At 39.9% G+C, this 24,746-nt stretch overlaps 1 protein-coding gene across 1 annotated transcript in view; it reads right to left on the reverse strand.

The window, feature by feature from the left end:
- The window catches only part of plpp4 (phospholipid phosphatase 4), a 56,311-nt gene that overhangs the window by 13,130 nt on the left and 18,435 nt on the right, over positions 1-24,746 (reverse strand). The window contains exons 2-5 of the mRNA XM_042502699.2: positions 14,523-14,631; positions 6,836-6,926; positions 1,285-1,348; positions 1,010-1,134 (exon numbers count right to left, since the gene is read on the reverse strand). Coding sequence (XP_042358633.1) covers positions 1,010-1,134; positions 1,285-1,348; positions 6,836-6,926; positions 14,523-14,631 — 389 coding nt within the window. The remainder of the gene's footprint in view (positions 1-1,009; positions 1,135-1,284; positions 1,349-6,835; positions 6,927-14,522; positions 14,632-24,746) is intronic.

Consider the following 24,746-nt stretch of genomic DNA (forward strand, 5'->3'; position numbering starts at 1 on the left):
GAGCATTTTCACTTCAACTTGTGACAATTAAACGCTTGCATTGCATGCAACGACTTGCATATTTACACATTCCTGTCGTACTTAAGAATCATGCATAATTACCTTGTTAAATGTGCTTGTTCATCCAGAGTGGAAATGTAGTAAGGATTTTGAACAAAAACAAACAATATAAATATCAAGCATGCAATCATCTAGGCACAGCTCACTGGAGGATATAAAGATCTATTTTTCATTTTTCTTAATAGCTATCAGGAGGTTCAGTGTAAATCCAGTGGAGGAATTTTATTGTTGATGGACTTTCCTGACTTTTTTCACCGGGGCAAAAGAGAAAAGAGACTTCAAAGCCATGCAGTCACCAGCGTGTTTTATCAAAGACGTATCTTCCTAAATGCGATCTTTACATGCCTCGTGCACCATATAATCCTTAGCAGCTATCCAACCCACAGCACAACGCTCGACGCACACCACTTAACATTCATGGGCTGGACAACAGAAAAACATGTGAATAATTTAATACCCTGCTGAAGTGAAAACAGCTTGGAAAGCAATATGGTCCAAAAGATGTCCACTGTGCCACATTGGACTGCGGCAGGAAGTCAGATGAAGCTGAAACCATAGGTGTGCATTCAACACTCATCTGTGCACCAAGCGAACAAGACTGAATGTGCCTGACACAATCAACTAAACCCGTGAGCATCTCCGCAAGCTGCCGGGGATGTGTAAATTGACTGATAACTCTACATGTTTTAATTACCTTTGAAGAGAAGCTGCAACAAAATCATCCCTTTGAAAATGTGGTGTAAATGCCTTGCACACACACACACACACACACACACGGACATTTTCTACTTGGAGAAATGTTGCTCACAGCATCAAAGATCAAACTGAGTGAATACTGTAGCTATAGTTGTATGCAGTTTTAATGAGTCAGTGTGTGAGTTCTGAGTTCTTTTGGCATTGTGTTGCAAGTGTTGGCTGTGCTCTGCCTGCAGTGAATAGTGATACTCACAGGAGGAATGGCTGCTGGGGAAGCTCTTGCGTCCCTCGGAGACTAGATCTGGCTCCCCGGTACACAGCATCTTCGCATTTACTTGTCCATCTGGGAAGCAACGATGGAAATAATCGGGCCTGGGTCTGAAAATCCAAAAACAACCAAAATATGGTTTCTGTGTTGCTGATGCGGATAACTCCATGGACTTTTCCATCAGTTCATGCTTAAAAATCTCAAATTAAAACTGAAAAACGTGATCTGACGAGTCTAGCATGTGATAGAACTAAGCATACCTGCCAACAATCAACTTGATAGTATTTGTGAAGACTCCATTCAGGGCGAGAGCCAGGGACACAGCTGGAGTAGGGAGATTGACACACAGTCAAAGAAGCATCTTAGATGATACAAACAAGGTTGAAACAACATTTTCATTGTAAGCTCTGTTCATATAAAGGGTGATGCTGTAGTAAAGGAATTGATTTTACTGTCAGTGCAATACAGTCTCTGGCAGATTGCCCACTCTTCTGATATAATGTACAAATAAAACAGCCAATTAGGTTCATAGGAATTCCCCTTGCAGCTGGACAGATGGTTGTCAGGATTTACGTGTGAAGCCTCGCATAATTTTTAATCAGCAACAGAAGCAAACATGTTTTTAACACATTGCAAGCTTCGCAAACACACACCACACACAAACAGGTAGACAGAGATAAGTACTAAATAACTAAGGTATGGGAAGTTTTTACATTGAGTCTTTTATTTATATAAATATTAAATAAATATTTATTTATTTCTGAATCGCATCCTTTGTCCTGCCAAATGGAATGAAGTTCTGATTTTGCATTACTCCTCCTGCCGCGCTTCACATTTTCAATTCCACGTGGTGGCCAACAAAAACAAATGTGCTGCAGCTTCACAAAGATGCTAATTCAAAAACAAAAACAAAATACATAAACGGCAAACACGCGGCGAATGCAGAAACAGTGTTTCTATCAGGGCTACTGTACATGGTGCCACTTGCTGCTCAGAAACCATCGTCAGGCTCTCACACAACAATGGGACAGCCATCACGAGCAATTTGGGGTTCCGTGTCTTGCCAAAGGGTACTTCGACATGTGGATTGGAGGAGCCAGGGCTCGAACCACCAATGTTCGGATTCTTGAACAAACTGCTCTACCTCCTGAGCCACAGCCGCTGATGTAGCATGAAGAAAAGAACACACAACGCCAAAAACAAATGCTACAGGAAAATGATGCATATCCACAATGGAAAAGTAGTAAGAAAAGTGCAGTAAAGAGCTAATATTAAAATGCAGGTATACTTCTTTAAAATTTGGCCTTAGTCTTTTACAATATTATGAAAGAGCAACAGATTTACATATACATACACATTAGCATGCTAGAGATGTAATTACAGATTTGTAGCATTTTTTTGTTGCATAGGTTTTCAGGATTTGGGTGTTTTTGTATTTGTATCATTTTTGGTTTTGGAGTGTGTTTGCTGTTAATGTATTTGTTTTTTTTTTCTTATTTGAACAACGTTTTCATTGTATTGAACCTCATGGCAGCACAACATGAAAAGACAGATAATCACAGATGTCATTACCATTTATGCTCTGGGCATCATAAATGCCTGTACAAAATAGATACATTTCATTGTGAACCAAAGCGGTGGACCAACAGACCAATACAATGCTTACATTACCATGCACAGAGTCATGCTAGCAAAAAATAGTCACCAGAATCAAAGAGAAGCTGTGCACACTGTATAGTTTACTGCTGGCAAGTATCCATTAGATATATAATTGGAAGAAAAAGCATGTGGTGGCAAAATGATTGAACCTAGTTAGAGCCAATCTAACTGTTGAGCAATTAATGCTTCAGTTCAACTTTGGTAATGGGAAACAAGGGAACTGCTGCTGGTTGACAGGTAGGCATAGTGCTCAAACTGTACGTTCATTTAATTAGCTATGAGGCAAACCACTGGGGCTCGTCATTAGCCAGAGTTCCTGCCCTCACAGGTTAATCCCAGTTGTCTGCAGGCCAATTGAATGCACCCCACGTCGGCAGAGCTCAAACGTATTATCTTCCTAAGCTGCTGAGAGGAGCACAGTGTCAATGTTATTTAACAGCTTGTTAATTTGGGCAAACTCTGTGCAGATCAGATGAAAGCCCAAAATGAGACATGTTCCATTTGACCAGTTGGAAAATGGGACATTAAACTGTAATGTGCTCTCTTTGTCAGATCTAACTCGGTGTGAGGAGGCCTAGCACTTACTGTATAAAACTACTGCTCCAGCTCATACAGTAGAGTTATGTCTTGAGAAGTTTGCTGATGGTCATTAAAGTATTTATTCATTTGTAATGGCACAAAGCCAACAGTGGCACTTACGCCGTTTTGGCAGTACATTTTTTTGCACTGTTTGCTTCTGGCTCCAAATGAGTGCTAGCTGGATTAGTTGATCAAAGTCATAAAGGAAACATCCTCTGACCTCGTAGCACATTTAGTGTGCTATATGCAGCGATCAGCCAAAACATTAAAACCACTGACAGGTGAGGTGAATAACATAGATCACTGTTACAGTGCAATGTTCTGCTGGGAATCCTCTGGTCCTGGCATTCATGTTGATGCAACTTGATGCACTCTTCCAAACTAAACACTGTTACAGACCAAGAAAGAGCCCCCTTTACCCCAAAAACTGCTCAGAAACGGCCTGAGGAATGTGACAAAGAGCTCAAGGTATCGATCTGGCCCTTTTTCCCCAGATCCCTATCTGATTGAGCATCTGTGAGACATGCTAGTACCCCTCCTCTCAACCCATAGCACTCAAAGGATCTGCTGCCTACACACTGGTGCCAGACACCACAGAACTTACCTCAATGTCCTGTTGAGCCTGTAACAGGTCAGAGCTAAGTCCAATCTAAGGAGACCCCACCAGGGATCGGTGGCACCTCAGGATCACTGGCACATCCCATAAATGCTCAGATAAGAGAAGATCAGATAAGATGGCCTTGAACTCTTTGTCACGTTTCTCAGGCCGTTCATGAGCAGTTTTGCAGTGTGGTGCACTGTTTTGCTGTGGGGTGGGCCATTGCCATCAGGGAGTGCCGCTGCCATAAGAGGGTGTGTTCGGTGTGCAACAGTTTTTGGGTGAGTGGAGTGCATTAGGTGGCATCCACATATTGGCGAGATGCAAAGATTTCCCAGCAGAACATTGTAACAAGATGATCAATGTTTTTCACTCCACCTGTCGGTGGTTTTAATGCTTTGACTGGCTGGTTTATATTAATGCGGTATACTGTTTATTCTTGCCTTGTGGCTTTTTGCCTCCACTTTAGCCTTGCATCTGCTGTTTTTAAAGGGTATGAAAGGAACTGATGTGATTGGCCTTTCTTGCACCTGCTGATGCTGCATTCCTCACACTAATAATGTATTCCACCAGCGTAAGTCCTTTTGCCAAATTGGTCTGTGCGACAGGACTGTGCTTCTGCCTCTGGTCGCCAGAACTGGTCCCATTCATATGCACTTAGCTCGGAGTTTGCACTAGTGATTGTGACTAATGACAAGTGCAGCAATGTTTCAGAAAATTAGAGACCTATTGAGCACAGACAGCATTTCTGCCATCACTTTGCAAAAATCTTTCGCAAACAGGTCATGAAAATGAGCAATCTGATTTGCTTTTGAGGCCAATCAGAACAAAATCTCTGGATGTCAAAGCCAAGTGTGCTTTTGCATTTTTGATATCCATTAAGTAGCTCTAGTTGGAGTTTTGACACATCAGATCAAATATGCAGACACTATACAAACACCTACTATTGAGAATCCTCTTATTGTCTCACTAACTGGAAGATTACTACTTCTACACACACCAAACAATAATGCCTCCGCGTGCTATGAGATCTAACATTCAAGTGATGAATAATATACTTCATGCTTTGTAACCAAAATTAAAAATAATCACTGCGGAATCATCTCTGCGCCGTTCTCAGAGTGTAGTCTCTTGGAAAATACAATCAAACTTCCAAAATGGCTTCATTATATCTTGACTGATGGATAATCACACAATTAAGCTGCAGGAGTTTAGGAATGATAAAGGATTATTAGACAACTCTACAAAGGGAACATTGTGTTCTTTTTACTCCAAAGAAAAATAAAAAGGCGCGGATGTGACAGCACAATGCACTCTAACAATAAAGGCACAATATTAGCAAAACCAAGTCCCAACGGTATTACAAGAGTGAAACTCAAACCCTTCATTTGTGCCAGCTCAATTATATGTTTGAAATTTTTGATTCATGAATTCAGAATTAGAGGACCCTCAGGGGCAACTTTGAACTCCATGAATTTGCAGGAAAACAGGGACAGATACTTGTCTGTGATCTTAGCTTGAGATGAAAAATAAATAGGTCTGTAGGTAGTTAAAAATAAGCGACTTTTTAACTCTACACCCCCGGTCCAAAAACTGCTTTTATGATTCGTCTTTCTCATTAGGTCTAGAGGTAGCATCGGTTCAAAGCCATGTTCAAAACTATGATCATGTAGAAACTTGTCAAAATAATTGGCTCTGTTTTATTCTTTGTTCTTCTGAGGGATGTTGTTTTCCTGTACCACTATAAAGCCTCGTAGAAGTGCTTCTCTGCAGGCGGTAATGGGCCTGTTAAATTCTACACAGCACTGTAATCTCTACGCTGATGCACCAAGGCACCCTCTCTCCACCAGATTCATCTCTGTGTGTCTCTTTAATTGGATTTGCGTTAAACTTTCTTAATGCTCTATGATGTGCCAAAGCCTCTGAGGGCCTCTCGACCCAGAGGGAAATGGCAAATCAGGGAAAAATCAGCGTGAGGGAAATGCCCAGATGTTGTGAGAATTAAACAAATAGCATGAAGTTTTAAATGCATGTAAATACTCATGGCTTCTGTGATTAAGGTTAACTTGTGTGGTAACAAACTGACTGAAACGCTGGTTCACAGAGTTGAAAAATCTGCATCATTAAGCACAATAAAGTAGGTGACTAATAAGTCCATGCTTTCAGGTGAAAGAGGGAGGAGTATTTTGTACGGGTTAAAAAACAACAAATGTAGTATGTGCAGCAACTATATCAGTCCAGTCACCAGAATAAAATATTGGCATTGTATGTTTCTGCAAACCATGTGTTCATTACTTTTTCACGTTTCATACAGATCATTTTAACTTTTCTAAAGAGACATAGTTCGGATTTCATGGATATGAGCTGAGTTTTCTCATCAGGAGGAGGAGGGGATGGTGGATGGCATGACACTGTTGCCAGGCAGCAGACAGAAACAGACCACTAATCAAGACCAACAAAAAAACAAAGGCAGAGTATTTTTAACGACACCCTGGGACAGTTCCAGCCATGTTTGTAGCAAACAAACCAGGTATTTTTTTAACGACATCGAGACATTTGCAACTTTGTTTGTTTCAACAAAACCGAGTATTTTTTAACAACACATCGGGACATTTCTAGCTGTGTTTATTATGACATGACCAGGTTTTTTTCAACAACATATCAGGACATTTTCAGCCGTGTTTGTTACATTTACACAACTACAAACTATCCACACATTAACCACAGTGTTGCAACAACATAAAAATAAAACGCAAAGAAAAGTAAAGTGTCAACATATCTGTTACATACAAAATGTACAAATTTAACTTATTATGTATAAAAATGTTAACCTGTCCTTGGTCATACAGAAATGTACAATACCAACATTCATTCTGGCCATTGAGTTGCTAATATAAATGCTGTAAAAGACCCCAAATAAGACTGGGACTAACAACAACACATTTGTGACATTTTAAGTAATTGGCTCCACGTACCTAAACATGCCTCTTTGATCTCCGTCTTGTCCGTCCTCTGAATTATCTTCACTACAAATATCACCGCCAATGGGGTAAGAAACGAAATCGCCTGTGAGGAAACAAAGACAATCGGTGCAAAGTTATTGTGACATTAAAGATGCACTGCAGCATTCCACAGGGTCCGTTTTGCAGGTTAATCATAAAATGACTTTTTGCCTCGGGGAATGACAAGAACCTATCAATTATTCAGAGTTCATCTTAACAAGACAAACTGAGGTGCCAAACAAGCTCCTTTATTGTTCAGCGGGGTCTCTTGCCTACATAGAGAGGAATTTTGCCCCCTCACTTGATAAGATTTGGGCCTCCTCAGCACCTAGGTAATTATTCATGCCTCAGAATGTATTAATTACGTTTTGGCTAGATTCAATATATTTTCTTTCCCCTTAAGCAACAGAGGTAGTAAAAAAACACAAAGGCAGAGTTTCAGTTCCATTATAATAACACACATACTGAATTTCCCTTGCGTGCTGTTCATCAGTTAAGCCGTGTGTGCATCTGTGTAAGTGCCAGTTTTAAACTCATTTCATACCTCGCTATCCTCTTTGAAGTCGCTGGATTCAAACATGTAGTCACACTAGGATTCAAGTGCACTAACAGTTACCACTTGACTTAGAAATTCAATCAGCCACAACTTATTTATGTCATTGCAATAGAGAGGTGAAGGGATGATGTATTTTTGCAGGCCAGCCAGGAAGTTAGTATCGCACTGGTTCCCTTCGTTGAAAACCTTATGGGATTTTTTTTAAATGGGATTTTCGATTATCGACAAAAATAAGCTCTCTGACAAACACAAGTTTATGAGATTTACACATTTTGTTCAGCATGATAATCTTCACAGATGAACACCACTTTTGTATGTTTTGAGGCGTAAATGAAATTGCCAGAAGCAAAAAGGTATTGTTAGGCTACGCACGAACCACACCGCGGTCGCACGACTTAAACGTCACAACTACAAACACTGTAAAAACACGATAAAACACAATCGATAAATATACAAGTTTGAGTGCGACTCTGATACAAGTTTGAGCTGTAAACACAGACAAGTGGGTTTGATGAGTTTCTGTGTCCAGTGTGATGACATCTAACGTCCCGGACAAACACTATAGGCCTTTTTAAAGACAAGTAAAACCTTAAAACCACAGACCTTTTTTAAGGCATAATGAAAACCCATTCAAAAACCCATAGACTGTAAGACGAGGGAACCGGAAGTGCTGAAAGGCTAACAGATTTCCACATTTTAGGACTCATTACTTCACCACTCTATGTCGGCACATAATTATACTACCATTAAAAAGTTTGGAATCACCCGTTATATTGATATTTTTCTTTGTTCCTTCAATAATGGCTATTTAAACACAGATTAAATAATGTTATTCAGAAACCAAATGTATTGTTTGCAACTTCTGGCCTAAAGATTTTAATGAGTACGGTCGATGTCCCCAGTGTTGCATGGCATGGAAGAATAGTATTTTAACAATTTCCCCCCTACAAATACCCTTCTACTTAGTTTTTTTTTTTCCAGCCCCGATGACCTTTGCTCATTATTTCACCACAAGAGTACTCAAAATATTTTGGGAACTAATTTTTCTTTGGGCCCTCTGCAGTCTACAGTGGTTACATTGAATAGGTTTAAAGCAACTCGCCTTCTAACTCCACATTGTTATTGTACTTTTCTGAAAACATTTAGATGCTGAGCTTCCATTTTCTTTTACCAGTGCCTGGTGATTATAATGTTCTTCTTTAACTGTTGCTCTCTGGTATTTTTGTCTCTTTGTGCCCTTTCAATTGTCAGTCTGGCTGAACAATTGAACAGCGCTTTGTGCTCCTTCTACAAAACATGGCTTCTTTTTTATTTTTGAAAATCCTTCATGCAAAATAATGACTACTTCCTGGAGGACTTTCTACAACCTAAAAGCATGAAAGACCATTAAAAAAACATTGAGTGGTGCTCTCAGCCATCTGACCGTACTAAATCAAGAGGGAGGATATTCCTACTATTCCTATATTCCTACAACTACTACTACTCATACTATAAACAACACAGTGCTCATACTGGGCCTTACATTCAGTGCAAAACAGCCATGCAAGACAGCCTTTATCATGGACAGTATCACACTGGTTACACCTGCAGATGGAAACACATTTAACAGTGTTTTGCTCCAGTGAGGCATTCAGTGTATGCCGCATAGTGAGTAGAATGAGTTAAATGAGGTCATGCTGGCAATGTTAAAAAAAGAAAAAAAACAACCAAAGAAAAAACAAAATGCCAGACACAGATTCACATACACGGTATGTATTTGTATGTACTTCTGGCAAAAACATGTGTCTAAGTAACAAAGCTGTAGCAACTCAGCAGCTGGTGACATCCAAAATGCACCCTGAGTATCAGTGCCCTTTCAGTCACAGCAGCTCCAATCACTTTATCACTGTGACTGAATACACGCAGGGTGAAACGGCTATCTTTAGATTTACAATTTCCCAACAGAACTTTATTCACAGAAGCTCTTCACGGCCTAAAATTATACATTGGCACTCCTGGGAGTTTAAAACAGTTATCAAAGATGTGAGGAGTCATATGCAGATGAGGAAAGCAGTACTTATGAGGGTGTGAGTTGCCATGGAAACTCATTTAAGTATGCAAAAACATCTCAAAGGTTTGACAAACTAAATGATCTGGTCTCATAATATTTCGTGGCAATTTAAAGACACTTATTAAAGAGAATTTATGCCATTTGACTAATAAAGAAGATGCATTTTGGCACGTGGCACCAGTGTTAATTCTAATCTTTTTCACATTTCTAGATGCTCTAACATGTTCAGTGAAAGCTGCACACAGTGCACAGTGTCTAACAGTGACATCCATGTTTAAAATGATGTATGTGTTACTGAAGACATCTTTTTAAAAGTCATATTTCTCTTGATATGTGAATAACTGTAACCTAGTTAACTAACTCTACCTAGACAGCAGACTATACTCACATTTGCAGCATTTAGGGTGATTTTCATTGTCAGTTATAAGTAGAAATAATTCTTAATCACATTTATGTCATTTTAATACATAGCTGCATGGTACCACCGTTTTTCTAGACACACCTGACAAGCTCTGTTAATGCAAGCAGTGTGGATGCTCTAACTTGTCAACATGGGCACTGAAAAAAAAAAACCCCAAACAGGTAGGGTGACGCTCACACACTGCTTCCATGCCCAGTGTGAATTCGGCGTAAACGGACAACCTGCAGGATGAGATCACAGGTGTAACATTTTGACCACGTGCTCGTGTTCCAGCCACTGCAGGAGCATAAAAAGTAGCTGCAGTTAACAGCTAATCAAAACAAGAAGGAGAACAGCTAAAGTAAAAGTCTGCAAATTGAAAAAATTAGGTCCGAGAGCTGCTTCCCCTATGAGCAGAGGACAAGATCAACCGCCATTTAGCAGAAGACTTACATTTATCATAGAACAGGACTTTGTAGTGGCTCAATCAATCTGTAAAAGGGGCCACTCTCTCTCAAAGCCAGAAACCAGACAAGTAAGTCTTGTCAGATTTATTCTATTGTAGTGTCAGTTCTGAAACAGTAAATGTGCCCATAAACGCGCAACATTCCCCTGGGTGCTCTAAGTGTCATCTCGAACATCTTTCACCATTCATTATCTAAGGTGTCGTTTTAGACTTTATACCCTATGACAACACAAATTTGAATTTTAGCAGTCTCATTTTTTTGATTAGGGAGAGAGCTGTTTGAGTTTGCTAATCTTCTGGACCGTCTTCGACCATAGGATTAACTTGTATGATTTTTGAAAATGGGTATAAATCCCTTTTAATTCTACCTTGTAGAAAATGTTCATTTGTTTTACTTGTTGAGAAAATGAAAATTGCAGAACACGGGAAGAGTAAAGATTTCATCACAGAAGAGATTTGATTTTCAGGCACTGATTTATGGGCTGTATGCTCCAGCATTAGTGTGCTTTCATATTCTATGGACAGAAATGTGACCTTAGGCTGTGCTGATCAGGGAGCTTGTACTCTAAAGATCATTGGGCTCAACAATAAATAACAAGCGTGGAGAATAATTCTTCCCCTCCCATAATGAGAGTGACTCACGAGTCGAGTACAGCATATATCTTAATGAAGGTCACAGTGAGACAGGGTGTAGCTTCATGTAAATCCCCTCTACTGACTATTTTTAATGGCCTGATGAATTCTCCAAACCTTCAGGGCTATTGTCAGCACAATGACATTGAAGAAGCCTGACTGCTGGGTGTCACCACTGAGAGCATTTTCCGTAAGAGACAAGTGAGTCGGGGGGCTTTCTCTCTGACTCATTATTTACTGGCCTGCCTCTAGCAAAGATTCATGGACATTGAAGTTAACATAAACTGTCAACATTTTTATAAAGCATGATTAAAAAGGAAATAAGAAATCATAGTGTTCAGATAAGCTTAGATAAGCTAAAGGCACTGTTTGTTAGTTGCTGGACGCTGCAGCCACAGACAAATGGCCAAAGAAGTAAAATTGCAGGCATTTGTGTGTACTTTTGTTTTCTGCTGGAGGCTTTCAATTATTAATTTCAAGTGCTTTTAACAAAACATTTGTTGATGAGCAATTTAAAGCTTAATGTTTAATTTATGAGGAAAAACCACTTCTGTTGATGTTATAACCCCTTCATGTTTATAGCGGGTTAAATTGGTTTGGCATAAAGGCTTCTAAATGTTATTAGAGGAACACTTCACCCTCTAAATGATCATTTGTATAGCAATTACTTATCCCGTGTTATGTTTCATTTGTCAAAGAAACTTTGTTTTTCTCGCGTGCTTCCATGATGAACGAGGAATCCAAGAACTACATGATGCTTAATGAATTGAAGTAATAAGGGTCATCGTTTAAAAACGGCAAACTATATCAAAACATCCATATACTAACTGTCACATAAGCGTGTAGTATAAAAGCGTGTAGTCTTATTTATCAAGTCGAGTTCTCGGTAATTTCCAAACAGACGGCCCTTTCAGATAGAGAACTGGAGGAAAGTGAAATTCATTTATGCTCTCTTTTAAGCCGAACTCCTTTGACAAAAACTGTTATTTTTCATCACTGAACTGGGAACTGCTGGTCTACCGCTACCTCAATCTATAGTTTGTGTTATTTTGTGACTGGCATTTTAAAAGGTTCGTTCGGATTCACCAAATTCACAAAATAACTCAAACTTCCATTTGAGGTAGTGGTAGACCAGCAGCTCCCATGTTCAGCGAAGTAAAAATGGCTGTGTTTGGCAATGGAGTCTGGTTTTAAAGAGAGCATAGAGAGGTTTTACTTTCTGTTCAGTTCCCTGTACACAACTGGATCTTAGATTATCCTGCATGAGTTGTGTGTCAGTTTGCAATAGATATAGTTTTGCCGTTTTCTTCAATTCATTACCTTTTTTTTCCTAATTCTTTTTTAACTAGAGGCGGGTGATAGAAAAGTTTTCCTCACTAATTCAACATAACATAGATGAGTAACTGTTATACAAATGGTCATGTAGGGGTGAAGTATTCCACTAAGTGGTTTCTACTGTTGATTTTTAATTTATTCCGTCATTTCTTTATTTATAGGTAGAAATATTCCGAACATTAACAAGGATTACCTTTCAGGAGCTAAAATTATTTCTAGCTTGAAATGAAAGTTAGCGCTCACCACCTACACTGCAACTGTTTTTGCACATAATGAGATGATTGATGTGTGTGGGGGAGCACAGGACCAAGTGGAGTGCCAGTCAGTCAAATACTGTCAGTTTGCAAAGAGGTAATCTAAACAAGCAATGGGTGGGCAAGTCTTTGCCTGTTGAGTTGATTTGATATTTTGATCAAGCAGTACTAGCACGTCTTCTCACAAGTAAGCATGCAGACAAAAAATGTCCAGCGATACAGAATTGAACATATCAGCCTGTCAGACAGGAACTGAAACTGTGGATTATTCAGCTAAAATTCACATTCCCAGGCAAATACTGCTACAACAGGGCCTTGTGAAACCTGTAAAATATGTGTTGATTACTCTTTGATGTGGTGGATAAAGAGAAGGCTCATAATGCAATCATTATCAGGACCCCATTTCTGCCCTTGAGCACTATTATCATTCAGGTATTCATATTACAGCAGCTTTTAAAGCACTTCTGTTTCATACCAAACCCATTTCACTGAGAGTGCCTGGACGTTGAGGTTTAGATGGTCACTATTTCTGTTTAAAAGTTACAGAACCGAGCAACTGTTCTATATCGTTTTACCCCAGTGCTTTGACTCCCTGGAGCCTCTGCTCAGGGTGACAACAAGACAACAGAAAGTCGAAGCGTCTGGCTGCTGTTTGCCAACAGATAATTACAAGGCATGTCTCCAAACCGGAGATTTAGATTTAGACATGCTTGTTGATGTATTTTTTTTAACTTTGGACAGAGCAAGGCTAGATGTATGGGACCCAAGACCTAACGTAGAACGCGTGAGTCCCTGTTTCATTATTGTTTGTGGGTCACAGGTCTATTTACCACTGTGTGTAATATCCAAATGGATTGTAAAAGACTGTGATCAGTGCTGATCGTGAGAGAAAGGCATAAATGTTTTTACCTTATGTGATGATTAGGCTGATTTAGGATTAGATTACATGACTGTAAAAAAATGTGAAAAAAAAATTTGAGCAGCGCAGAGCAAGTATTTAGTTTGCTTGTATTTATTGTTTTGTTTTACTGATATATAAACAAAAGGTTCTTCCACAGCTAGTGTGGCCAATCAGAAATGTGTCTTTGTTGGCATATATTGTGGGGTACAAATATCAAATACAACGTGCAAATATGTACCAGTATTTTTCCCCTTCCAACCCTCTTTTTTTGTGTGGCAGTTTAAACAGTACTTTTAATAGCAATTTGAACTACCTGGGTTGGTCAGGTCTATAAAATCTCAGGTCACTCTCCTCTCAGATATGAACAGTGTTGGGCCTCTCGGGCACAAACTGGTTCCATATAGATATCTTCAGAAATGATTAGGTCCGACTGGATCTCAGAACATATTGCTCTGGTACATTAAGGTTTGGAAAAAAAAACAAATAGTCTGAAAATAGTATTAGTACAGCATTTTCTGGTTTGACAACAGCTTGTCAGCTTTGGCATTGTGAGTGTTGTCATATCTGAAATCTGAAAACACTGTATGACTCACCACAATACTGGAAAGAGCTCTTTGATGCCCAGTATGCGGTATTTCAATTATACTGAAGCCAGTGATTTTCAATGAGAACAAAATCAGCACAGACGATTCTTCAGGTTATCTGGTTAGTATATACAACAAAGGAAAAATATTGGTGTATTGGTTCAAAATGTATCTTTTAAAATCTATCCTTTGACCACCTACTTCTGTCCAAGAGAAATTTCTATTTAAATTGGAAGTGTTAATCACCACAGTTTCTGTAAAGCCCTTTTCACATCTATCAAGACGACTCAGGCCTAAACTTAAGAGTGCAAAGAAGAGGCTTTGCTGTATTGATCGTCCTAAGTGAAGGATTTCTGCAGCATAAAGATTACAAAGAATTAAGCAGGGGATGTAGTTCATGTAGACCTCAATAAGGACCAAGTATTTAGTGGCAATCAAGTCTGAGAAAAGAGGAAAGCGTAATTAGACAGCAGGTACTTACGAACATGACCCTCTTGGGAATGTGGTCTGACACAACGAGAGGATTCTTGTAGAGCCAAAGCTCCTCTGGTTGAATCACTCTCTCAAAGGGCTCCAAAAACTCGGTAAATCTGTGGCAAAGAGCAAACGTACAGTGATCAGTTACTAGTTTTTAAGGCATTTTGGAAATGTGTTTACACAGAGCAGCATACCACATCTGATTATGCGTACATCTTTGCATTTGAAGACCAAAAGAAAAAAAGACTTGTTGGCTCTCCCACAAGGATAAACAAATCTGAGGACATGCAGGCAGGGCGACTTCACCCGAGATCACCTACACCGAAGAGCTCTGCTGTTTCACACTCTCACGAAGTGGGAGCAAATTAGCATGCCTCTACTTCCTCCAGCCCTCCCTGGCCACCCAGTGATCTGTCAGACACGACCTTGTTCTCCGTCGTCTCGACAAACTCTTTTTGTCACTGCACTATGAAACAATTCAATAGGCTGCTCCGTTCTGCAGTTGGGTTGTGAGATACTGTACCTCCTAGGGCAACAGAGAGCTTCAAATATTTAATATTTTTTTAAATATTTTTTTAAACTACAGTGTTGCTGGGGTATTGTCATCTCGCAACAAAATGCAAAAATCAGCTCTGTCCTTGGGGAAATTTAGTATTAAAACAGTGGAATGAGGACGCATAACTAGTATTACAGCAGAACTGTGGAGGGTAATCTCACTCTATGTGTTCGGCTCCCTGAAAAACGGGCCCGTGTATGTTCAAAAATAAATCTGACGTACAGCTGTACGCTCAAGGGTACCACCAAAAAATTTTGGGACCCATGAAAACGACAAAAATAGCAAACATCTGCATTCCCCTGGCATGGGCCAGTGTCGCTGTTGCTCTGGGTCACTTGAGTCATTCTGTCCTTTCACTGCTATTCAGCGCCCCTGCCCGCAGCACATTTACTATGACAAAAGCCCTGATGTCATGTTTTTTAACTATCTGTGTGAGTGATTCTAGCCGACAAGAATATAACGGGGTTGGTTGTCACACTTTTTTAATTCATTTGAACTCCCCAAAACGTGAGCCTCACCAGACTTTCTTTGAATGTGTAACAGAAACCTAAAATGTCAAGTAGGAATGGATTGACCTTTTCTCCTTAAGATTTTTTTGTTTAAATGATATGGAGTGTCAAATGTGTCTTGTGAACTTTTGACATCCATCCAGAGCAGACCCTGACCTCCCTGGGACCTGGGGATGGGTACCAAGTGTGTTATGTTGGAGTTTGTTATATTCCAAACTCTAAATATTTACAAAAAGATTTTGTTTTTGTTAATGCACGTGCACATGTTAATGCACGCTGCCTCATGTGCCTCTTATTATCTCTTTCGAGCTGAAATTTTACACATACTGTCGCCTGTTGTCCTATATCAAACGTAATAAATGGTTATATTTCACATTGAGGTCTTTCATGATGCAGACAGACAGGAGACACACCGCCTATCCCAACTTTAGCAAGACAGAGGACAGAGACAGTCACTAACTCTGCAAGCTAGCATCGCCTACCTGAACTTAATGTTACTGTTAACTGCTTATATCACACTGGGAAAGGGACAACACAAGTTTACCAGTGTTAACCTTCCCTGTTTCAGCTCCTAGACCGTAGTCAGCGTGCACAGCCGAGATTTGTTTACCTTCAGGGCTGAAGTAACTTCGGGGTTAACTCCCTTCACTTTAACCAGCAGCTGGAAAGCGACACACATGAGCTCCACTTGGTCCTGAGAAGCAGCAGAATTTATTAACTGAAAACTGTGACTTTAACTGCACATTTACTGCTAAGACGACCACTTTTACTGCTAAGTGAACACCCGTTTCTCTGCTCTCCTCCGTATTCTCCGATGCACTCAGTGACACTCATGTCACTCGCACGCTCGCTCTTGTGCAACCACACACAAACACACACACACCGCAGTGTGTGCCCTATAAAATAGCCACGCCACTTTTTTAACACTTGACTACTGTTCAATTCACTCTCATGTTGTTGTTGAGTTGCTAATTTCAACCCTTATGATCACTATACGGGGGATGAATTTTTATAATTTTTATAGCTACATCCAAAATACCGTCTATGGTTCACACACAAAGTGGCGTTGGCTGTCCCTGTGTTATTTTAATAGGGAAAAATGTAAAATGGAAGCATTCCTAAAAGTGAAATAAAAAAACTTCAATTTAATTGATTAATTAAATTCATTTTTCATCTTTATTTAAAACTGCAGAGAACAAAATAAAGAGAAATGCATGTAACAACCAACTCCAAAGACAATGTGAAGAACATCCCCAAACTGGAATTTTTTGCTACCGACTAAGCTAACAAACACATGTTGTAGCCTAGCTAACAAAAAAAAAACTAAATTAAAGCTCTCCCTTTATGATTTTTAATGGCAATTTTGTTTTATTGCAAACAAATTAAAAATAAGCCTAGAAGGTGGATATTTAAATTCTGACATGTAAAACAAACACTAGTCATCTAAATGCAAAGTGTCCTAACATGACCCTGTAGATGACCTCTGACCCTGGTTCTTAAAATTTTGGCACATTTTTTTAATAGCAACTTCTGGGGAGTGACAGCTAATAAATGGGACAACAAACCCCATTCTCCCTTAATGGAACCCTATGTAATGGATAAATGTTAAATTTTGATGAAATAATCAAATGACAAATGGATGACATATATGACTAAAAGAAATGGAAATACAGTGAAATAGTCTTGGCGAAAAGTAATGGACAAATAATAAAAAAACAACCTTGAGAAAAACAAGACCTAAATAAATAACAACAGGTGAAGCAGTAGCCTAAAGTTTGTGGAAGGATTCTTGAGTCCAGCAGTTTATTCTCCAGATGGAGGGTGGAAATAGAAATTGAGTAATGCTCTCTCCCAAACAACTACATGCCCTTTAGCAAGGCATTTATCACGCATCTGCTCCAGTAGAGCTGCTCACTGGCCAGCGGCAGGAGTGTGAGGATATATCCTGTGCAGCTCCTCAGTGTGAATCTAACTGTGGAAATGTGAAGGAGGCCACCGGGTAAAAAGGCACATGCATCTTCTGCAAAAACCTTTCCTAGATAAAAACGGATTCATGTAGAACAAATCGCCTTATTCTCCCTCTCCTCAAGCAACTGGGAAATCAATTACACGTTTTTAATCTATCTGAAAGACATGCGGCGTATTACACACTGTGGAAAGTCTATTTGTTGGTCCGCTGATAACTGTGTGTCACGATGTTTTTTGCAAGAGAGCAGCCTAATCAGCACTAGTTCATTTTACACCTTGCTGAGCCCGTGTGCATGATTCACTTCGGCTGCATTACATTTAGGGTATGTGGCGCGCAAAAATATTACCGTGCTAATGACACACAATATGCTTCATGAATTACTCTATTTTCTCAGCTTGTCCTCTCTTCAGCTCTCTTGTTCAGACATCAGTGACTGGGAATGTTATTTTAGTCCGCAGGGATTAAAAGCAGAGAGAGAGAGACACATTCTCCGCCTTCTCTCTTATGAACATACACACACAGCTCTCAGGTCATTAAATACGGCAGTGGTCTACATGTCACTCTGCAAGGCTTATCGCGCATCCAACCCCTAACGTCTTAATGAGTCTGAGGCACACGCTCCTCCCAAGGTAACTACACAGATAAAATTCATCTTCACAATATTTGCTGTCAAGTTGGAATGCACATTGAATGCACAAACATGCTGCAGGGAAATATTATTATTAAAAACTGGGCCAGTCAAACAGGCTTTATAGGTAAAAAAACCCGAAGATTTTCATGAAATCAAAACCCATTTTTTATACCATGGTCAGCATGTGTTTTTTTTTTAATACTCATTCAGTGTATGTACATTGTGTCAATACCTTCCTATCTAGTTGTTTTAACTGGTAGCGGTGGAGTCCGCTGTTTCCATCATAGGAGCCAGAATGTATATTAAGCAAATGTTTATTATTTATTTGGCTGCATACGTTCTTTTGATTGCTTTCGCCTCGGGAAGCATTGATTGGCACAGGGGTGTGGTGTCACATAATTTAACCTGTTTTTTCACTGGTGTAGTGGCACTTAAACAAAGACGGTGAGTTAAGTTCCTGTTAATATCACGTTTTATTTCATCTTAATTGAGTTATTTCAGCCGCCATTCTTTTGTTTAATAAACACCACAAAACGCATCTCTGGACTTCAGTATAAATTTCTAGGAACAAACACAGTTATGAGCCTACGTAGCCTCTTTTTTATTGATAGTAGTTGCTACAAGTAAAACTGTGCTACTTAAACAGGTTTTAAAGGTAAAATCCTTAAGATTTTCATTAAATGAAATAAATAGTTACACACACACACGCACACACGCACACGCACACACACACACACACACACACACACATATATATATATATATATATGTATATATGGTGTTTGTACATTGTGTTGATACCTGCCTATTAGGGCTTGTTGATTGATCACATTTTATTTTCAATAACGACTATGTATTCCTTAGATTTTCAAATCAAAATAATTGAAATAAAACGATTTTGTGCTGCCAGCGTTGATCCCGTTATGTCTTTTACTTTTGAAATCAAGCACACCCCTTTTCAGAGGAAGCACTTGGCCCCTGCCTCCCAAAGTCGAAACAGAAGTTTGCGTGAGTTGAAAACAGTGTTGCCAATTTGCTGACTTTTATTTAGCGACAGTCAGGGTAAGCAAGAAATGCATTCAAGTATACTATATTATATTTCATTCCCATGCATGCTGCACAGGACAGTGCATGGCTGCTCTGCTGAGTCCCTCCCATCTCTGCCCCTCTCTCCTAATGCATAGCAGCACTGCACGGGCACTGGGCAAGCAGCAGGGAGGATGCTGCTAGAAGTCCTTCGTGACTGAGCCTTCACTGAGAATTGTGTGTTGTCAGTGCTCCCAGTTTGGACACGCAGATGAGAAAACCGAAACAACTCAGTTCCAAAAGTCATGCAATAACACAAACCAACCGTATATAATCATAAAATAATCGTGATTTCAATATCAATTAAAATAATCATGATTATTAATCGAGCAGCCAATCCACCTATATAGTAGCTTGAATTGGAAGTGGCAGAGTCTGCCATTCCCATGCTGAATTCAGACTTCTTACTCACAGTAAGCTTGAGGGATTCACAACTCGATATAGGTATTTCAGAAACTGATGCAGCTATGGAGGGAAATGAACACCTTCAATCTCGCTATGGTGTTCTATTTTCAGATATCTTCACCATCACTGTATTTGCTGGGGATGATCACTTTCATAAGCTCAAAATTAAAATGCCTTTTGGACATGTAATAATATTCCTCCTACTTTCGGAGAATTTGTATCCAATCTCCTCCAACAAATCAATACCGTCCTCCAAGGATTCTCCTTGGCTCGAGTTCTTTTTGCCTCATCTTCTCTTTTCCAACTCTAAACTTTATTAAAAGAAACCCTCCAACATGGTTTTAGTGCACTTTAAGGACTCCAGGCTCCAGACGTTGAACACAGCTGGAATTAATCAAGGCTTCTTCCTTGATTCCATGGATAGAGGAGCCTGGGCTTTGTGGAAATTCATTTTCCTTTTATTGTAATTTACAGGCTGAGATGAAAGCAGTAGGAAGCGCATCATTTACGGGCTGTCTGACGGAGGATGCATTTGTCTGAGTGAGGAGGGAAGGACAATGTGGATTACAGTCACATTAGTGGAGCTAATGTCAGAGCTTGGAGAGGTAATGACATACACAGCGTGTGCCCCAATTTATCCTGCTGGGAAATAATTGTAATCACATTGATTCAAAGAGAGAGCCGGAAGGTGATGGTAGGCTGCATTATGGTGGAAACAAACTCAGAACTGGCACATTCAGACAGATGTCTGCGTAACAGCCAAAAGAGTTGTTTTTTTTCTCACATTTGACATTCACAGTTTTTGTTTGTGGCTTTTATCTGGTTACATTTGTACCTCTTTCTCCTGCTTATTTTCAAGCTTAGAAACCTTTCTGTAGATGGCCATGAGAGCAGGAGATACAGAGACACTGAGAAGAAACAAAAAGAAATTGTGAAAAACACCAATCAGAAGTCTCTCTGTCATGCACATGAAGAAGTATGAACATAATCTGAATTGTTTTTCTACATAAGCCGACTCCAGTGAGACTCAAAGCCCTCTGACATGATCTCTGGTGAGGGTAGATGAGCTCTCTAAGTGCCCATAAATGCGCAGCGCACAAAAAGCCCTGAACTCAGCACCGCCTACTGGCTGCCTGGGGAGCACCTCATTCTGTTTTATATGCTTGTGTTTGCTCTGTGTGGAGACATTATTGAGCAAAGGCGTGATGGCTTCTATAGGGGCCCAAGTATTATTGACTGTGGGTCTGAAGGTGAATGTGTGAAGGTCTTAAGATAACCGCTGCCGGCATCACACTTCTCAAAAACTTGACAGTGGTGGATAGCTTCATTTTACAGCAAATAGTTAATGCTCAGTGAGTACAGGGTACACCATGCATTCACATCAATTTCCATAAAGAGCAGACCATAAGTACCCTTAGGCTTTAAATCTTTACCTCTGACCTTTTCTAACTGCAAAATTTTGGGCTTTCCTCTCTATTCTTCATCCTCTTCATTAAAGCTCTGCAAATTGGGCCAACGTTTCATCACCGATTCCTATCCATCTCTGCAAGATGCACATTCTAATTCGACGATGCCACCAGCCACAGCCAAAGAAATAAAACCGAATTGCTGAAACACTTTGGAGATTTAGCACACAACAGCATCAAGAGCAGAACAGTGAGAGCAGCTGATTTGAAAGCTCTTGATTTACAATGCACTGTGGGCAAAATCGGTGGCTATGGCCTTGGGAATACATATCTTCCGCTGTGCCACCGTGACAGAGTGTTGAAGAAAAAGAAAAAAAGAAGAAATTCCTCCTTAATTAGTTAGATATGCTGTGAAGCAATGGTGCATACAGAAGAGTTGAATAGATTAGTTGGATTAACTTCAGGCAAACTCCCATTTTCAAAAAAACTTAGTTTGAAAGTAATCTTTTGGCTGATTATGTGTGCTTTTTTGTCTGTGTTTGTGTGTGCCTTTGTGTTGCTGTTAGTGTGTTCCTGCATCACCCCTATCACAGATCTATCCAAACCAAAGCTGAGCATTTTCATCAATATTGATCGCATTATATCTGCCAGCGGGGGCTGGACGGGTCGACAGCTTAACGCCAAGAGGCCTTATTAAACTACAGCCACACAGCATTTATCTACAGGTGCAAGAGGCCATGGAGCAGCTCTAGCACTGCAGAGCTCACTTAGCAGCCACAGCAAGTGACCTTCACCTCTTAAGAGAAATGGAAAATATCAGGGAGATCTGCAATGTCTCCGACCACAAGGCGCAAATCCCCAGACAGAGCAAGAGGTCTGTTCTGATGTTTTAGCTCGGGGAAAGTCTTGTCCCTCTTAAGTGGTAAGGTTGAGCTCTTTTCCTCACCTTGTCGCTCTTTGCACCAGCGTTGTGTGAGTTCTGCAGCACCTGATGCAACCCAGAGACATTTTCAAAAGGATGCAGAGCTATTGTGTCCGTTCACATTCGATTGCACCCTCACAAGGCGCATACTGGCAATCTAGGAGTGCGTGTTTCTGGTGAAGGGACTGAGGGGAAAAAGAATAGGAGCTGACCATCTGCTCGATCTGGGACACACTTTAAAATGACTTTTCCCTCCAGACCAGAGGTGGGCAATCATCACTGCCTTTCTCTCAGTCAGATGGCACCCACATGTCACCCCCTGCTTATTACTCGAGTCATTTAATCATATAGCGGGGAGCTGAGAAATGACTTACGAGATTTACAAGCTATTAGGATGAGAGGTTGTATTGAAGCCCTGAGGGAAATCCCCATCCTTCTCTGTTCAGTTCGTCTTCTGGTTCATTTACCACTGGTAAATTCCCATTCCTCTTCTTACACGCCATCAAATCCAACTGGAGGATTGGGCTGGTCAATAAAGCTAAATGGTCAGTGGTGAATGTTGAGAGCTCGGGCCTCAATATGCTTGCTGTATATGAGGAGGAGAGATTCAAGCAGTGATAATAAGAGATATGAAGAGAGAGGATTGTGGAGCAGACTGTTCGCCGGCTCTCTGATTCCTGGCCCAGTTTTGTCCCAGTGGTGGGTGGCAGCCTGTCTGTGTGGACAAATCAGCAACATACTGCTTGGACGGCCACTCAACACCTCTGAGTCTGAGCAGAGGCATTTGGTTGTTGCTTTTACGCTTTTTCTCTTCAGTCACTCAGTAATTGATGTGCTGTATCAAAGTGCTTGGTCTCAGTCTGTTTAGTTTAGTTGGTGTCATCTTCTATTTTTAAATTGGCGAGGGGTAACAAATGTTTGGTGTTGAAGGTGCTATATCATAAAGCTGATGACACGGTGCATTTATACTGTATATATGTTTGCCTGAAGAACCCGAGAGGCAGGATGCACATTAGAAGGAGGACTAAGATACTGAAAGCTGGAAACAGTTTCATGTTAAAATTAGAATAGCATTATAGTGGTGTATTAGCAAAAGCTAATGGAGAATGAGGTCAAGTGGGAAAGTTGGGACAGTGCTGTTTTAGCAAGTTAGAAACAACTATGCCATTCATCACGCTTATACTTGGCCACACTTTACCACTATTCCTCACATTATATTTTGAAATCTACAGCATATACTTTTGTCTCTTCTGTTGTCTATCTTCAATCATACTGTTGTAGGATATGATACAGAAAAGACTAGAATTTTTTGAGCCCATGTTTACCATGACCTTTGACCTTGGACCACCAAATTCTAATCAGTTCATTGTTGAGTCCAAGTCGATGTTTGTGTCAGATTTAAAGAAATTTCCTCAAGTTGTTTTTGAGATATTGTGTTAATGGAATTAGGAGGCCGGCTTCAGGAAGACCTTGACTTCGGTTCGTCCTTCACTCAAAGTGGACATTTGTGCCAAATTTGGAGACGTCTTCTCAAGACGTTTTTTGAATAAGACCAACTGCGAATGTTAACTGCATGAACTTCATAAAAGCCTACATTTGAGACTCACTCAGCAATGGGAATTCAGAAACTGCCCTGCGTGGATCTTCACAGAGACAAGGTTAACCCCTAACATCCCAATCAAGCTGTTGCACTGGATGGCTGGACCTTGTTGGGAGCAATAAGGACACAAGACTCTGATGCAAATTCAAAAAATACACTACAGGAATTGTATGATGCCGTCAGCAACAACATGCCCGAGCAACCACCTGGAATTTTTCATAGTAGCTGGTGATTTTAATCAACTCTTCCTTCAACTCCAAAGATGTAGCAGGATCAAGGACGAATGTAATTTTGCTTTTTAAACTTCGTTTAAAAAATGACTAATAAATCTTCTATTTCAATCCCTGAACACATTTTGTATGAGCATAGTTAAACTTTTTAACTTTTTTTTAATTCCAAGTTAATGTGTTGTTATTGTTGTTTGTATATTTGTTTGGTTGTGTGTTCACAAAATGAAACAAGCTCAAGAGCCTACATTGACCTATAGGCTATATGTAGCCTATAATAACCACATAGAGCTGATAAGTGCTACTGGAATGAAGACTAGAGAAATTCCACATCTCTTCTTTTAGCCAAATAAATGTCTCTTTTTAATTACACTGTAAATATAAGGTGTTCATTTTTTTTAGTTTAATTACATAGTTTTATGATATTTTTAATCCAGAACAAGATGTACCAACCGACCCTACCCCCTCTCCCAACCAGAGGCAGAATTTTGGGACCTCCTTTTAATTTTACAGAATTGTGCCTTTAATGTTTAGGTTGGAGTCTAAAGAACTTTATAAAGTGTTAGAAGAGATCTGTATCTGTTCAGGGATAAAATTATTTTCATTACTTTTCAAGTAGTCTGAGTAATGGAAGGTTATCTTGCGTCGATACAAAAATGTCCCAACAGACCCCACCAGCCCCTATAATTAAAAGAGTAGTTTGACATTTTGGGAATTACACCTGCTTTCTGGCCAAGAGTTGGATGAGAGAATCAATACTGTTCTCATATCTGTCCATTTAATATGAGGGTAGAGCCAGCAGCTGGCTAGTTTAACATAAAGACACAGCCTGCCTATCAGCGGCTTAAAGCTCACTAAATAATTTAAATCTAGTGCAGAGTGGTATTGATCTCCTTAACTATCAAGAAAACAAATAA

Source organism: Plectropomus leopardus, chromosome 13 (genome assembly GCF_026936395.1).
Source record: "Plectropomus leopardus strain MGB_pleo_1.0 chromosome 13, ASM2693639v1, whole genome shotgun sequence".
Classification (NCBI taxonomy): Eukaryota; Metazoa; Chordata; class Actinopteri; order Perciformes; family Serranidae; genus Plectropomus; species Plectropomus leopardus.